The sequence below is a fragment of the Rissa tridactyla genome, chromosome 1, assembly GCF_028500815.1.
Source record: "Rissa tridactyla isolate bRisTri1 chromosome 1, bRisTri1.patW.cur.20221130, whole genome shotgun sequence".
NCBI classification, from domain to species: Eukaryota; Metazoa; Chordata; class Aves; order Charadriiformes; family Laridae; genus Rissa; species Rissa tridactyla.
Genome location: NC_071466.1, coordinates 69831296 through 69848387, shown reverse-complemented (window position 1 = coordinate 69848387; position 17092 = coordinate 69831296). Strand labels below are relative to the sequence as shown.

At 38.1% G+C, this 17092-nt stretch overlaps 1 protein-coding gene across 4 annotated transcripts in view; it reads left to right on the top strand.

Annotated features, from left to right (window-relative positions):
- RGPD4 (RANBP2 like and GRIP domain containing 4) overlaps positions 1–17092 on the top strand; it is a 33440-nt gene that overhangs the window by 6280 nt on the left and 10068 nt on the right. For 3 of the 4 annotated variants that reach the window (XM_054194696.1, XM_054194687.1, XM_054194713.1), the window contains exons 7-21: positions 474–666; positions 1374–1464; positions 2358–2567; positions 3059–3237; positions 3329–3504; positions 3805–3928; positions 4293–4454; positions 4797–4934; positions 5016–5162; positions 5640–5822; positions 5906–5989; positions 6500–6638; positions 6813–6910; positions 7458–12048; positions 13037–13114. In XM_054194696.1, coding sequence (XP_054050671.1) covers positions 474–666; positions 1374–1464; positions 2358–2567; positions 3059–3237; positions 3329–3504; positions 3805–3928; positions 4293–4454; positions 4797–4934; positions 5016–5162; positions 5640–5822; positions 5906–5989; positions 6500–6638; positions 6813–6910; positions 7458–12048; positions 13037–13114 — 6593 coding nt within the window. The remainder of the gene's footprint in view (positions 1–473; positions 667–1373; positions 1465–2357; positions 2568–3058; positions 3238–3328; positions 3505–3804; positions 3929–4292; positions 4455–4796; positions 4935–5015; positions 5163–5639; positions 5823–5905; positions 5990–6499; positions 6639–6812; positions 6911–7457; positions 12049–13036; positions 13115–17092) is intronic. The other variant, XM_054194704.1, reaches the window with a different exon arrangement.

The window sequence follows — 17092 nt, the reverse complement described above, 5'->3', positions numbered from 1 at the left end:
GCCCCCCCCGAGTGGGGGTTGCGTACTAGCCTACAGCTACTCAGATTTCTACAGTATCTTTTATTTTTGAAGAGCCTGTCTAGCTGTATTTTGGACCTTTCTGGTAAATGAAGGAAAGGGAAGAGCAGAGTGATTAGTGCCTCCTGTATGTCTCTCAGTCTGCAGCAGTGAACAGATTTTTCCACGTGGTTTGGGAGAATAGTTTTGAAAGCAGCTGTGCAAAGATGTGCTGAAAAAGACTGTAAATATCTAGGTAATATTTAATAGGTTATATTTCAATAAACTAAGTTGAGAGCTTTGGGAGTTTGAAACCATTATTGTACTTTCTGGTGCAACTCAGGCCTTAAGCAACAGACAGTACTAACCATTGACTTGTTACGTTACTTGATTCAGAGTTAAATAGCATCAGCCAAAACCATCTGCTATAGCTTTTGCCAGGACTCTGTTTAGAATGAGTCTTCTCTACGTTTCAGTTTCGATCGTGTGCTTCAGTTGGTGAAACCATATGTGAATGGGGCTGATGAGTTGTCTCGTACCTTTGTGGAAATGAAAGGACAGCTATACATGCATGCTGGAACTTTGCTACTGAAAATGGCCCAACACAATGAGGCACAGTGGCGAGTTGTGTGTGAACTAGCAGCATTGTGTTACCTGATAAGTTTCCAGGTAAGTAACTTTTTCAGTTTATGCCTTTAGTTGATGCAGTTCTTGAAATGTTCTTGCCGTACATGTGTTGAACTCCTGCATTCCTGAGACGAACTAGTGTTTGTGTGCGTAAGGCAAGACTTGTTCCTCAGTCACCAAACCCTACACTTTCACAATTCTTTAAAAAGCTTCAAATGACATGAATAGGGTAAAAGTGTATGTTCAGCTTTTCCCCTTGTCTGATTAGCCTGATTCTTAAAGGCTAGTGAGTTTATTCCCTACAGTATATTCCCTTTTCTGTAATACGGCTGAACACATAATGTTAAGTATTAGGCTTATTCCTATAGGAAGGGAAGGGGATGAACTGAATAGTTCCCATATACTTGTGTAGACAGCAGAACTAAAAAATCAAGCCTAATTCTTTGCCTTATGAAATAAAATTGATTGTCCTTTTTATGTCACTGCTTGCATTTCGGGTATTACTTGCTCTTGTGCGCCCTTAATGTTACTTACAATAGCTATAATTGCCCACCTCAGGGTTTTGGGTGGGTTCCCCACCCCATCCCCCAAAACCCCTGTGATATATGTCTTAGTGTACCTTCAAGATTAATTGTGAATTTTTTTCTATGGTTTTCTAATACTAAAAAGAAGCTTGTTTCCTAAGACTAATTTAAATGATCTGCTCTTACTGTGAAAAAGCTGTAACAATTCTCTCCTTACTTCACCAGGTTCCTAAACCAAAGTCAAAACTAATAAAGGGAGATCAAACTGGACAAGATGTGCTAGAAATGTTGGCCTGTGACCGAAAAAGCCAGTCTGGTAATTAATAAAAATAGCTGCATAGTTCCATTGTAGTGCTATGGATAGTTACTTTAAAAGCTAATTGGTTTGTCAAAGAACACGTGCATTATCTTGAAATGTAATGTTAACACTTCAATATGCAATAAAACTTTCTATATTTTGACCACATCTGTAAAACAAACCAGTAGTTTGATCCTGACACCTAAAGTGGGTTTTTTTTCTCTTTAGCATGCCAGAAGAGTGCGTTCTCTTTTTTTTTTTTTTTTTTTTTTTCTCCCCCAAGTGTGGTTTTTCCCCCCTCCTTTTTTGCCTCTCCAGTCCACTAAGATAGAATTTAACTTCTATGGTCTCTTAATCTACTGGAAATGCCTTCTGCCTGCTGATACTATTCTGCAAATGTTGTTAGCCCCAAGAAGAAAAGAAAATATTACTGTTTCCCTGTCCTTCTATCCTCTTACTTGTTCATCAGCTTTGCTCTTTTTGCTGCTAAGTATGGACAGTTTTCCAGTCTACAATCTCTTGCAGAGCCTAGATGAAAACAAACGAACACACTAGATATCAGGTTCAATTGTTTCAGAACGGATTTTGATAAAGAGACTTCTACTTATATTACAGCTACTTATTTTAAGGAAAGTTCAATGCCACTATAATAATAATAAGATGGCTTTGTTTTCCCAAAGGACTGTATTTACAAATGCCTTGGGATTGTAGTCACTAAAAGCTTGGAAAGCCTATGTGCTGAAACACTGACCTAATTACGGGGAGAACATAGCTTAACAATCTGTAGGTTTCATAAGGGGAAATCCTGATTCCCACTCAGCCTTTGGTAACAAGAACAGTGCAGCGTATCAAATATTACTTTCCTTATGTTCACTGCTTTATTTATGTGAAGTGATATTTTTGTTTTCTAGGTCATATGCTGCTGAACTTAAGCCATGGCAAGCAAGACTTCTTTAAAGAGATTGTGGAATCTTTTGCAAACAAGAGTGGTTCATTTACATTGTTTGATAGCCTGTTTGAGAGTGGAGCTTCTAGAGAGAGATCTTTTATTGGCACAGATGATATTGGAAATGTCAGTACACAAGCACCAGTGCAAGTGGAACTTAATAAATATGATACTGGTAAGAGGCTGCTTTCTGAAACTCAACACAACTTTCTGTACCAGAAGCTCTTCTACAAATACTTCATATTGCATCAAAAGACAAATACGTGGAATAGCTGCACAAAGTTGCCCTAATGTCCTAGGCAAGACTTAGGACTTTATTGCAAAGTAAAGAAGTGCTTCTTGAATAATTCCTTAAAGATTTTGGAGAAGTTAAGTAGGTATCCTGAATATGGTAAGGATGGAAGTGAAAGGAAATCTGACAGTCACCCCCTCAGAAGCTTAAGGGGTTGATGGCTTGAGGACTCAGATGAACTGTCTACTTGATACGTTTGGCTAATTTGAAGTTTGTAATCTTTCATAAGTGGAAGTTGCAATCTTGATGCTTGTTGGTCTGCAAAGTATCTTTGGCTGCTCTGACAGTGAAATGTGAAACCCAGCTTTGATCAGATACAAGTCTTGCTGCCTTGTAGGAAGCTGACATCTGCATCCAACTTTGTTTTTGCATAGGTGCTGTTCGAATGTACAATGGCAGTCTCCAGCACCTTGTGTGGCTCGGCTTGCAGTGGAACTCTATGTCCATCTTACCCCCAATGCGCAAATGGTTAAAACAGCTTTTTCACTTGCCCCAGGAAACATCAAGACTTGAGACAGATGCTCCTGAATCCATTTGCCTGTTGGACCTTGAAGTAAGTGAACTTTCCAAGTCCTTAAATGTACAATACAACTTAAGGTTATTGGTATTTAATACCTTTTATTTATTTATCTTTACAAAAACAGGTATTTCTACTTGGGGTGGTATTCACTAGCAACTTACAATTGCAAGAGAAGTTTAATTCTCACTACAGCGCGCATCAGCCACAATTCTTACCATTGCCAGTGTGCAAACAGCTCTATACCGAAAAGCAAAGATCCTGGTGGGATGCTGTTCGTACTCTTATTCAGAGAAAAACAACGTAAGGTTTTCTTAGTTTCAAAATGTTTAACTATGCCTTTAGGCAGCTTCTACTACAGCAGAATAGATTCTTGTAAAATTAAATGTCTTTTTTGACATATTTTACACATTAAAGTTTTGTTGTAGTAGGGACTTGATACACTTGAAAGATTTCTAAAAATGGAATTTTAATTTCTAACAATGCATTTCTAAACTAGAGGCATGTTAGGACTGTAACTGCGGGCTATATTCATCAAGCAAATGAGATGTGAACAGGTGAAAAATAGAATACTAATCAAGGACTGTTTCTTCTGATATTCAGACCAGGAACAGCAGCAAAACTGAGACTTATTGTACAGCATGGAATAAGTACTCTGCGAACACTGGGGAAGCATGGCCTTCAACCTGCCGTAATTATCCACTGGGCAAAAAGCCTGCAAAAAACAGTAAGCTGAGATTATTTTTAAATATGTGGAAGCTGAGGTGTTTTTCTCTCTTATTTTCCAAACTATAAGCAGACTGAGAGGGGGGGTGAAAAAAAATCAGAGGTGAATGTATTATTGAGAACTGTTGTTTATTTTGTTAGGCAAATTAGTTGCTCTAGTCACTCTATAAAGTACTCTGTCTTAAACTGTGGTGTTATTTGCTACATGTGTGTCACTTTATATAGCTCTTGAGAGAAACTCCTCGAGGTTTATGTCAAGTGTCAGACAAGCACTCTTGGAACTTTTCATAAAAGCAGGAGAAGGACGAATATGAATAGCATTTTGACTTGAATTTGTTGAAATAACATTCCCTTTTCTTCACCAGGGCATTAGCCTTAATTCCTTCTATGACCAGAAAGAATACATTGGACGAAGTGTCTACTACTGGAAGAAAGTTTTGCCTATGATGGAAATTATTAAAAAGAGGAGGAGTATTCCTGAACCTACTGATCCTCTCTTCAGACACTTCCATAGCGTAGACATTCAGGTACAGATTGATTAAGCTGCAGTTGAAGTAAGAGAAGGTCTGTGTCAGAAATGTATATAGTCGTGGCATGTTTCTCTGCATTGTACAACTCATGTTATTAGTATAAAACTGTTATTGATGAGATTTGGTAGTATCAGTGTCTGATAAGGGGGGGGGGACACAAAATCTGTCCATAACACTTTATTCTTACCTTTAAAACTATGTAGATGATTGGAAGGCACTGAACACCCTTAGTATCAACTTTCTTTGAAAAGTATTTTCCCTGTATTATAAGAAGAAAAATAATAGTGAGTGTGTCATTCCATTGCAAGGTACGAGGTTTGTCTTTCGCTTTCTTCATAGGTCTCTCAGGTTGCAGCGTATGAAGAGGAGGCACGTATAGCGTTTGCAATGTTGGATGCAGTTGATGGCAAAACTGATGACGCTTTATTAGCATTTGAAGCTATTAAGAATGTGGTTTCATACTGGAATCTTGCCATGGTAAGTTCATAAATTGCATTACCCTGAAATGCTTTGCTTTATTCAGTTGACATCCTAATTAATCTGCATCCTGTTCTTTAGATCTTCCAAAGAAAGGCAGAAGAGATTGAAAATGATACCACGCTGCCAGAAGAACAAGAAGAACACAAAACTTACCTTCTTAAAAGCAAGCATTATCTAATGAAGATCATTGAGGAAAGCTCCTCAGATACGTCAGTAACTGAGGAAGTAAGTAATTCTTGCTTTAAAAACTTGTTTCAAGTGCCTTTGGTTACCATTACAAAATGAAATTGTTTGCATTGATGTTAGCTTTTTTTAGACCAGGCATTGCATTAAGGCAAGTTCAGCTTATTTCTTCGCTCAAGACAAATAACCTGCTTAACACCAGTGGGTTGATAAACTCCAAGTAGCTTCTGTAACTTTCCAGATCATGCAGTATTCTGACTACTCTGTGATGAAAGCTTTAATGTAAACAAATAGCTTTTGCCACTATCTTTTTATAGAGGTTGATACTTGGAAAAAATAGAATTAATGTTTGTGTGAATTGTTTTCTTACATCGGTCTTAGCAGATTTAGAGCTTTGCTGAAAATCAGTTATTTGTCTAATGAAAGCCTTGTGAATTGTTCAGCCAGAATTCTGAATGTAATCTCTCTTGCTCTGAGGGGGAATTGCAATTGTGACTCATATTTCAAATAACTTTCTAGCTGCCGGTGTCTATTGAAACTGTGAGGGAAATGCTAGATACAGTGATCCAGGAACTTGGCGAGAATGGTGAAGAGGGGAGTCCAGCCTTCCGAAATGGTCTGTCACGAGCTGTAGATTCAGAGATGAAATATTCCACTCCATCACCAACTAAGTTCTCTCTCTCACCAGCTAAGAGTTACAAGGTATATCAGCCAGCTATTATTTCAGGGAATTTCAATGTTTGAATAAAAATTCACAAGACTCAATTAGCTTTTTTTTTCCCTAGTTTTCTCCTAAAACTCCTCCTCAGTGGGCAGAAGATCACAGATCTATACTTCAAATGATCTGTCAGCAAGTGGAAGCTTTAAAGGTAAACAATTTTGTCAGCATATTCAGTGAAGAACAGCTGACCTTCTAGTTATGGTAAAGACTTAGTGGGCTAGAATGGGCTAACTTACAGTTCCTAGACTATTACTTAATCAGTGGATTTAGCTTCTGTAAACATCTACCTAAATTGAGTGCAAGAGTAAATATTTTGCTTAAAAACTCTTATTTGGGACTTGGGCAGGGGCTGCAGATGCAACCCTTATAATGACCTTATGCAGAAAGAGTTCTGCTTTTACCAGCTTGGTTCTCATCTGCTTGGCTCTGTTTTTCTTTTTAACTTCTGCCTTTAGAACACAGTCTTAGTACTTTGTACATCATGGGCAGATCTTGGATGATTCTGGCAGGTCAGGTACCTCTTGATTTTATTTATTTATTTCCTGGGCTTGGACATGCTTTTTAATAGAAAAAGGGTCAGGATCATTACTTATGTTTTCATCTACAAATACTTATGTAATATATACTTACACTCTTGATTGGCACACGATCTTGACAGAATGAAATGCAAGAAATGAAACTTAATAATTCTAACTCAAATGCGTCATCTCATCGGTGGCCTGCTGAAAGCTATGGAACAGATACAATGTCAGAGGGTTATCAGAGAGCACAAAATCTTCATGAAGCTCCATTAACGGGTAAGTTGCTGAATTTTTATCTAAATGCTTAGCTAAACAAAGTAAGACTTTTGAAAATATTACAGAAATGTGTTAGTGTTTCACAATTGAAAACTGATTGCTGGGGAGAGTCCATTCAAAACAAAAACAACTGAAAAATCAAGTATAAACAGTTTTCCTGATGTTTATTTTTAGTTGCTACCACTGGTCCATCTGTATACTACAGCCAGTCACCTGCCTATAACTCTCAGTATCTTCTCAGAACTGCTGCAACCAATGTAACGCCAACAAAGGTGAGAACAGATCTATCCATTTAAGATACTTCCAACGATCTACTGAAAGTTATTGCTTTTGATTCTACACGTTGTTGGATGTAATTACAGTTCCTTAAATAGTATTTAGTAAACTTGGACTGCTAGGGCTAAACTGATAATTTATCTTTCTGCCTAATTTTGGGGATGTGGGAATTTGGGAGGGAAAGCCAGCAAAATGTGTTTGTAATATGTTAGTACATGTCCCCTACAGGTTATGTGTGATAGTACTTCGTTCTCCCTGCTCCCCGCCCCCCTCCCAGTAGTATGGCAAAAGAGAATGGGGTTTTCAAGGCTTTTTTGATTTAAAAACAAACAAACAAAAAACCGCACTCATCTTGTGCCCCTTTTTCAATGCTCATTTTCAGATGCCCTGCAATATTTAAACGAATCAGTTTAAACTAAGTTAAAATTAATTTAGATGTAAACTTGTATGTATTATACCTATTATGTGAGCTTCACCACAGTAAGACTTTGTTCTCTATGTTGCTGTAATAAGCAAAGCAATTGTTTTCTGCATTTTCTTTAGGCTCCTGTCTATGGCATGAACCGACTTACACCTCAGCAACATATATATGCTTATCAACAACCGATGCATACACCACCTCTGCAAAACCCTCCTGCTTGTATGTTTTCCCAAGAAATCTATGGCACACCTCTGCGTTTCGATTCTCCTGGTACTGGACTCATTTCTCCTCGTGGAGGTGATGATTACTACAATTACAGTGTTCCACAGGCAAGCACAAATCCACCATTGCCTGAACCAGGCTATTTCACAAAGCCTTCAGTCGCACCACCAATTGTAAAGCCTACAGAACCAAAAGGGCTAGAACTTACAAAATCTGTCAAATTTGGACAGCCAGGAACAGCAGAAAGATCAAAAACATCTCTGTCAACACCACCACAGTCAAGTCAGCCAACTTTTAAATTCAACACTAACTTCAAGTCTAATGATGGAGACTTTACCTTTTCCTCTCTTCAAGCACAGCCTCCTAATGCAGCTTTTAATAGCAGCGATAGCCTCTTGTGTCTTCTGAAATCTGATAAACCTTTACAGGATGATAGATATGCAGAACAAAAACCAGTTAACGATCACATAAATAGTCAAAGAAATGTCTTCAATTTTAGCAATAAACATGTTCCAGGCATCTCTTTTAGAGAAAGCATAGGACAGAATACACACAAAAACCTGGCTTTTGAGAAGAGTGATATGCTTAGCGTCCAAGAACCAAGCAAGCCTGTATTTATGACTTCAAATTCGGATTTGGCCAATAGAAGTCACGAAACAGAGGGAGGAAGCACCCATGGTGGAGATGAGGATGATGATGGTCCTCATTTTGATCCTGTGGTGCCACTCCCTGACAAGATTGAAGTAAAGACAGGTGAGGAAGATGAAGAAGAATTCTTCTGCAACAGAGCCAAGCTATTTCGTTTTGATGCAGAATCTAAAGAATGGAAAGAAAGGGGTGTTGGAAATGTGAAAATACTGAAACATAAAGTATCTGGCAAATTTCGTCTCTTAATGAGGCGGGACCAAGTGCTGAAAATCTGTGCAAATCACTACATAAATACTGATATGAAATTAACTCCAAATGCTGGATCAGATAAGTCATTTGTGTGGCATGCTTTAGATTATGCAGATGAGTTGCCAAAACCAGAACAGCTTGCAATTAGATTTAAAACACCTGAGGAAGCAATGCTTTTCAAAAGTAAATTTGAGGAGTCACAGAATATTTTAAAAACCATGGGATCAAATGTTGATACATCTGTGACTCAGAGCAGTGGGACTCCAACAGAAACAACAAATCAGGACATCAAGGAGCCTAGCAGATCCATTTCTGGGAACCTGAACTTCGGCTTTCAGCTCCTGAAAGATGGAGTGAGCAGTGAATCTGATAACAAAGGCAGCCTTACAGCTACATCAGCTGCATCTGACCCTACCACTTTTTCATTTGGAAAGGAAGCCCCGCAGACCTATTCTTCTGGGGGGTTTGGACAGCATCTGTTGAAGAAGGATCAATGGGAGTGTAAAGTATGTTCAGTTCCAAATGAAGCAACTGCAAAGAACTGTGTATCATGTCAAAGTCCAAATCCAGATGTGTGGGAAACGCATTGCGCCCCATTAACTGAATCTGCTGCAAGTTTCAAAGCCAGTGTTAACACTGTCCAGGACAAATTTGGATCTGCTTTTGCTAAAAAGGAAGGTCAATGGGACTGCAGTGTCTGCTTAGTAAGAAACGAACCCACTGCCTCCAAGTGTGTTGCCTGTCAAAATCCAAACAATACTAATACAGCAGTATCTGGTCAACAGACTTCCTTTAAATTTGGCCAAGCAATTGCTCCAAAGGCGGTTCAAAATGACTCAGGAACTGCTTCTCTTAAAAAAGAAGGTCAGTGGGACTGCTCTGTATGCCTAGTACAAAATGAAGCAAAAGATGTGAACTGTCGTTCTTGTCAGAATCCTAACCCACAAAGTCAACCCAATGTGCCTATACCTACTATTCAGGCATCCCTAGCTCCCAGGTTTGATTCCATTGCTGATGCAAGTAAGCCTCAGAAAAATGGATTTGAAGGGCTTTTTACTAAGAAGGAAGGGCAGTGGGATTGTAGTACTTGCTTTGTGAGGAATGAAGGTTCTTCACCAGCTTGCGTAGCCTGCCAAACACCAAATCCGTCTGCTAAGCCTGCTGGAGATGCTTCATCGACTCCTACTTTTGGCTTGAAAAGTAAATTATCTGAATCTGATGGAGGACAGTTGGGAACAGGCTTTAAGTGTGATTTCTTAGAAAAGGGCTTTAAGTTTGGTCATGCTGAGCAAGGCAAGACACCATCATTTACATTTCAGATTCCTTCTGATACTGAAGCTAAGCCTTCAAAGGAAGGATTTAGATTTTCAATGCCAGCGCCTGCAGATGGATTTAAATTTGGGATACAGGAGACTAGTAAAAATACCACTAAGAAAGAGGAGCCATCCAAAGAGTGTACAACTGGCTTCTTAAAAAGCACTGATGGAAAAGACAAAAAGGAACTGTCTTCAGATAGTGAAACTACATTCCAATTTAAAGAAACAGCAAACAAGGAGAAAGGTGACTTTGTTTTTGGGCAAAATAGCAACACTTTCACTTTTGCTGAGCTTGCAAAAAGTGCTCCTAAGGAAGGCTTTCAGTTTGGCAAAAAAGACCCTAACTTCAAAGGCTTTTCACGTGAGGGTGAAAAGGTGTTCTCTTCGCAGGATTCTAAAACGGATCACAAAGCAAACACATCTGCTGACCTTGGCGAGAAGGATGATGATGTGTATAAGACAGAGGACAGTGATGATATCCATTTTGAACCTATAGTTCAGATGCCTGAAAAAGTAGAACCATTTACAGGAGAGGAAGATGAAAAAGTGTTGTACTCCCAAAGAGTAAAGCTGTTCAGGTTTGATCCAGAAACAAGCCAGTGGAAAGAACGTGGGGTGGGCAACCTGAAGATTCTTAAAAATGAAGTTAATGGCAAAGTAAGAATATTAATGCGGCGTGAGCAGGTATTGAAGGTGTGTGCAAATCACTGGATAACAACAACAATGAACTTGAAACAGCTGTCTGGCTCGGACAAAGCATGGATGTGGATGGCCAGTGACTTCTCTGATGGTGATGCAAAGTTGGAACAACTGGCAGCAAAATTTAAGACACCAGAGCAGGCTGAGGAGTTCAAACAGAAGTTTGAGGAATGTCAGAGGCTACTTCTAGATATACCACTGCAGACACCTCATAAACTTGTGGATACAGGTAGGACAGCTCAACTTATACAGAAAGCAGAAGAAATGAAGTGTGGCTTGAAAGATCTAAAAACATTTTTGACAGATGACAAAACTAAATTGTCAGAAGAGGAAAATGTAAACTCTGTTGGTGTCAGCAGTACTTCTGACCTGGTTATAAAGCCACATGCTGAAAGTACTGGGCCTACTCTGGAATGGGATAACTATGATTTGCGTGAAGAAGCATTGGATGATAGTGTAAGTAGTTCTGTATATGCATCACCTCTTGCAAGTAGCCCTGTAAGGAAAAATCTGTTTAGATTTGGAGAGTCTACCACAGGCTTTAGTTTCAGCTTTAAATCTGCCTTGAGCCCATCCAAATCTCCTGCCAAACAGAACCAGAGCAGAACATCAGTAGGCACAGATGAAGATTCTGATGTTACTCAGGAAGAAGAGAGAGATGGGCAGTACTTTGAACCTGTGGTACCTCTGCCTGACCTTGTGGAAGTGACCAGTGGTGAGGAAAATGAGCAAGTTGTTTTCAGTCACCGAGCTAAGCTCTACAGATATGACAAAGATGCTAATCAGTGGAAAGAGAGAGGTATTGGAGATATCAAGATATTACAGAACTATGACAACAAACAAGTGCGTATAGTAATGAGAAGAGACCAGGTACTAAAACTGTGTGCCAATCACAGAATAACACCAGATATGAATATGCAACAAATGAAAGGATCTGATAGAGCATGGGTATGGACTGCATGTGACTTTGCGGATGGGGAAAGGAAAGTAGAACTTCTAGCTGTGCGATTCAAGCTGCAAGACGTTGCAGACTCATTTAAGCAAATTTTTGATGAAGCTAAGCATGCCCAAGAGAGAGACACGCTGATAACGCCTCTTTCTTCTCGTGCCAATACACCAAAGGAGTCTCCGTGTGGTAAAAATGCTGTTGCTGTACTAGAAGAAACTACCAGAGAAAGAACTGACCTCAGCCATGGTGAGGATGCTTCTGATATAACTGTAGAGGTCACAGAAGTGTCAAACGCTTCTGAAACACCAACAAAAACAGTGGTTTCTCCGCCAAAGTTTGTATTTGGATCTGAATCTGTCAAGAGCATTTTCAGTAATGAGAAGTCAAAGACATTCACATTTGGAAATACTTCAGCCACTGGTTCTCTCTTTGGCTTCAGCTTTAATCCTCCAAGAAAGAGTGAAGACCATATTCCAGCATCTCAGAACACGGCAGAGAAAGAACTGGAAGCATCTGAACCACCAAAAAGCTCTAGTGTTCCTCAGAAGCCTCTAGACAGCAAGGTAGACAACTTGCCTGCTTCAACACAAGATGGACCTTCTAACTTCTCATTTAGAATTCTGGAAAAAGGTGAGTGTCAACTGAACTAGTAATTTATTCAACTATGCAACTTATTAAGCAGTCGTCTCTATGCTATTCAATACTCTTTGTTGTCTCATTAATATGTAATCACATTCAGTTCTAATGTGGGTACCCAGTCTTCACAAGTTCTCAAGAGTTTCAGCTAAAGGAAGGAATTTGAAGTTGTTATTATTTTTATACGAAAAATGAGTGTGTGGTGCAGGATGGAGTTTTGTGAGATAAGTGAGAAAGGGGATTTCAGGTAGGAGCTATAACTCTGAAGTGCTATACCTGAATCTCAGGCTTAAGTGCTTAATGAAGGAGCTGCGGTTTCACTTTTTGAGACTTAAATAGATAGTTGGATTGGCAGCGTATGTACCTGGGCCTTTGCTCTGAGTGGTAGAGTGTGAGAACAGCAAATTTGAATCATCCCCATGATTGAACAGATGGTTATTCTAAAACTACTCTATACATTTGTTTAAATATTTGTCTCTGCAATGTCAGATGTGTACCTTAATTAACACCAGATGTTAGCCTCTTTCCTTACTGAAGAGAGATGTGTGATTACATCCTCAGTCATACAGTTTCTGACACTGTCTGAAAAAAATGTGGTTGCAGAAGTTGTCGCTGCCACATGACCACTATAATGTGCTGGTGTCTCTTAAGCATTTTAATGGTAGAGCACTTCTCTTTGACGGCTTCATATGCTGCTTCCCATCAGTGCAAAGCTGTTTAATCAGATGATAGTTTTTAATTTACATACTAGTGTCAGAATTATGAAGACATACTGTCTGTTTATTAACTAAAGTATAATAAAGTGATGTGGCTGAAGATGATAGTGGTAGTCCGTTCACATGGGTTGGATAAGCTTGTGTAGAATTAACAGATTTCCTACTGTGAAATATGACTACGGAATGCTTCCAGAACATAGATAAGTCTGTTTTACCCTTTTAAAATTCCAGGTAAACACTTATGTCTGAACAATTTATTTTTTTAGGATTTAATTTTAGCCTTTTTAAATCTAATCCAATGGCCTTTTGGACAAGCACATCTTCCATGCAACCTGATAGTAAAGGTATTTACATACTGCACTGAATGTGTGATAAAAACACTGTAGCAGGCATGGACAGTAACCCAACTGTGGCAAAGCAGTTGGCTCAGTAATGCTTATAATTAACATGCATGCTGAAGAAGAGTACTTAAAATTATGTGTCTGACTGCTGTATTTGTCATATTGGAGAATGTCTCTAGCCCTTAGTGTGTTAATACGAGCTAGCACAATGGATGACCCTGTTTAAGCTTTTGGCTTCTGTTTGCCTTATTTTCTGAGGGTATCTGCCTTGCGCTTCTCCATCACAGTTTTACTGAACATGCACACTGGAGCTCTAAAGAAATTGAATTCTCCTGTTATTTTTAGAGAATACATCTCTTAGTGCCTGAGGTCTTTCACTTCAATGAAATATGCTTGAAGATGTCAAGACAGGTTATCCAGTAAAACACTTGAATGTATTTAGCCTCTCTGTTGGAAATGTTTAATTCAGTTTCCCCATTATCAATATGTTAACTGCTGCACTTCTAAAAACAAGGAGCACACAGAAATGAGGAAGCCAACTCCTTAGCTACTGCTTAGGCGTATATACTTCATGTATAATATGAAGTCAGCCTTTACTGGTCAGGAAACTCTTATTGAGCAACCAATTTGTTTACATTCAGAACCAGGAACCAAAACTGTTACAGCTTATAGTTTGATTATATGTCATTATAAGATATTACGAATGGTGCTTCTTGCAAGTATGCTTGATGTAAGCATACTCAACTTACATAGTTCAACAGCTTTTTAAAATTAAAAAAGCAAATTTTTATTCTAGTCTGTACTAGTCTTCTAATGTTAGTGTCTTACATTGTTTAAAATGTCAAAACACCGTTTTCACAATATTGTATTTCTAGAGAAGCTGTTCTTGTTTAAACACTGAACTCTTGTTCTGTATGTATGATCAACTGTTTTGTGTTTTTAGGCATCCCTGTGCATGGAGTTTATTAACAACTCTGTTTTATTGTCATCATTTGATGTCCATAATGTCAAGTGATTAGGCATTCTGTGCCAATGCATACATGAAGAACTCTTGCTACCTCAAATTGATCCTGTTTTTATATCAGGGGTGTGTGAGGGCAGGGGTGTGTATAGTTTAACAAAACCAAACAAAACATGCCTTTCTGGTACCTCAGACTGTTCTTCATGTCTACTTTTCTGGTACCTAGGATATGATTATATACTTAGTGATTTATTTATGGTTGATAATTGTCTTCAGTGTAGCTTTTTGGTGGCTTTGTTTTGAGCTTTAATAGCAAATTACTTTGAGAAATCCTTTCTAAATTAGCCTTTCAAGCCTACCCAATGCAAATATAATCTGAGGCTTTCTCATGGGGAACATCTTTTGGGGGGTGGCTTCTGAGTTGTGCTAGTGAAACATTCAAAAGAAATTTAACCTCATAGTAGTTCTGCAGCTCCATGCAAAAGTTACTTAAGTTTTTCTCAGGTCAGGTCGTGAGCTTTTTATAAGGGCTTCACAAGTTTGAATCAAAGTTACGTCAATTGCATGTTACTCTATCAGTTGCATGCATTATGGTTTAAACTTTGGTGCTTTTCTCTTATATTCAGAAGACATTTACTGGTATATGCACAAGAAAAAAATATCACTATTGTGACTAGCTAGATATTTAGGCCTACCTGGTCTTTATGTCAGTTGAAACAAAAGCAAAATACAATACACCAGTGGAAAGAACTGTTGTGCATGGTATTGTTCTTTATTTTCTTCCTTCCATATACTAACAATGTTTTGTGTGGATTTTTTTCCTCTGAGTAGAAAGTTTTATTATTACAAAACCCACAGTCTTTTAAGAATATGTTGTATGTATGCATGGCTGCCTGTGAAGATATATTTAAGCTGTCTGCAGCATTTTTGAATACGAAAAACTAACTCTCTTGTGGGGAGGGTGAGATGAAATTGACTTAACTGAACCAGTGAACATCTTGCTCAGTCTTAATATTCTGAGGGCAAATACATGTTGTAACCTTAATCTTTGTTGTTGAACCCTTTTGTCGCTTTGTGTGGGCGTTTGGAACAGTAGAATCTTAGCCCAGTGTTTGATAGATCAGCTTCATGGAGAACTTTTACCTATGGATTAATCTGAAGTGGCTATTTAATGTATTGCTTTTATTCAGCTACTTTGCATAAAGGCTACTGAAGGAGGCTGTATAATAATTCTTTAGGAATGCTGCCTGTCAAATATGACGGACTATATCCTCCGCTGCTAGCGTCTTCTAGCTAGCTTTATACTGTTCTCATTAAAGGAAGTTCACGCTTTTGCTATGTACCTGAGTGACTTTGGAAGCAATATTTTTTTGTTGAAGATATATTTTTGAAAACTTTCTAATCCTAAGAAAAGCTGGTTTTTGCTGTAACCTTTAATGGTTGTAAGACGAAATATTCCACGCTTAAACCTCTGTGGTGAACTTGGTGCAAATTTACTCAATCCAGTTGAGACACTTGTTTAACTAATCTGAGTGAATAAATACATGCCAATGTGCAGGATACCTGCATATCTTCATAACATGGTACAAGATGTACTCCTAATTCTTAAATTAGATAGGGTTAGTGAGTTTTTTGCATATGGTTCTGGGAAAATATATGAAAACATCTATAGCCTGCTGTCATGATATGAAATTTGCTGTTTGAGAATTTTATCCTACGTTTACTTTTTACAGGCTCAGAAAAGCTATTGAGATCTAAAAAAAAAAGTGAGCAAAAAAGATTACTTTACATAACTATGTGCTGGTAATGGGTTTGAGCTATACTTGGATATTTAAATGCCTGAAATTATTAACTTGTAATTGAAGGGAGGGTCAACTAGGGCAGGGGTTAGGGAGAGAACACTTTGAAAAAAGACTTAAATGTCAACTATTGCTTTGGATTTTGCTCTTATTCTACTATTCTTTATATTGCTCTTAATCTAATGGAAGGGACTAGTGGGAAAACTACTTTTAAAAAGCAGATTTATTTTAGTGTCAGTTGTGTCAGATGATCAAGGGGCATGTCTATAAACATCACACTTCTTTTCTGTCCTTGTCTCCTCTTGCAATGATGGATATCAAACTGCATGAGCAGGAAAATCGCTGTTCCTCAAGAACTGAGTAGTAGTCTGGTTCCTAGATGAAGATTTAGGTTGCCACTGACCACTCTGTGCCACAAACTTAACAGATATTTTCTAACGAAAAGAACATTGAGCTTTTAAGAGTATCCTTCAAAATCTGGTGACTAGTTTAACTCAAACTTGAAGAATGTTAACAAATAGGTTGACTTAAGAAAGCAATGAAATTGATCTTAGAAACAGCTGATGCATGGATATTGATGTGCTTATGGGGTAACTTTTATAAATAGCTCATAAATTTGTTTCTCTCACCTTTACCCCCAACCTCCCCCTCTCAAAACAAAACTAAACACCAACACAAACAAACTAAAGCCCAACCAAACAATACATGATGCTTAAGCTGGTATATTCTCCCTCTTTCCTTCCATTTTCTCATAATAAATGCAAATCTTTGTTTCCAAAGCTGTTCTTATAGCCTTATTTTTTTTTTTCTGCAGTTTGCTGTAGGCTGTGCTTTCAGCTTTAACCTTTGATTATGCACTATTTTTTCAATACAAGTGGAATGGACCACTTGAAAGAGGCGGGAGAAAAACCTATATAATGAGATTGATAGTGGTATTTATTCTTGCTGGAAATGCTAGTTAAATAGGCTAAAAGAATATTTTTTGTGGAACTAAAAATTACTTTACTTTTGGAAAAAAGTGTCAGCAACAGCTATTATGATAAAAGAGATTAGCTAATAAAAAGCTCAGATTTCATATAGGTAACCTGCAATAAGTTCTATTCAGTTGCTGTTTAATAATTTCTAGAATCTAAAACACTGTCCTGGTTTCAGTTGGGATAGAGTTAATTTTCTTCCTAGTAGCTGCTGTGTTCTGAATTTAGTATGAGAATAATGCTGATA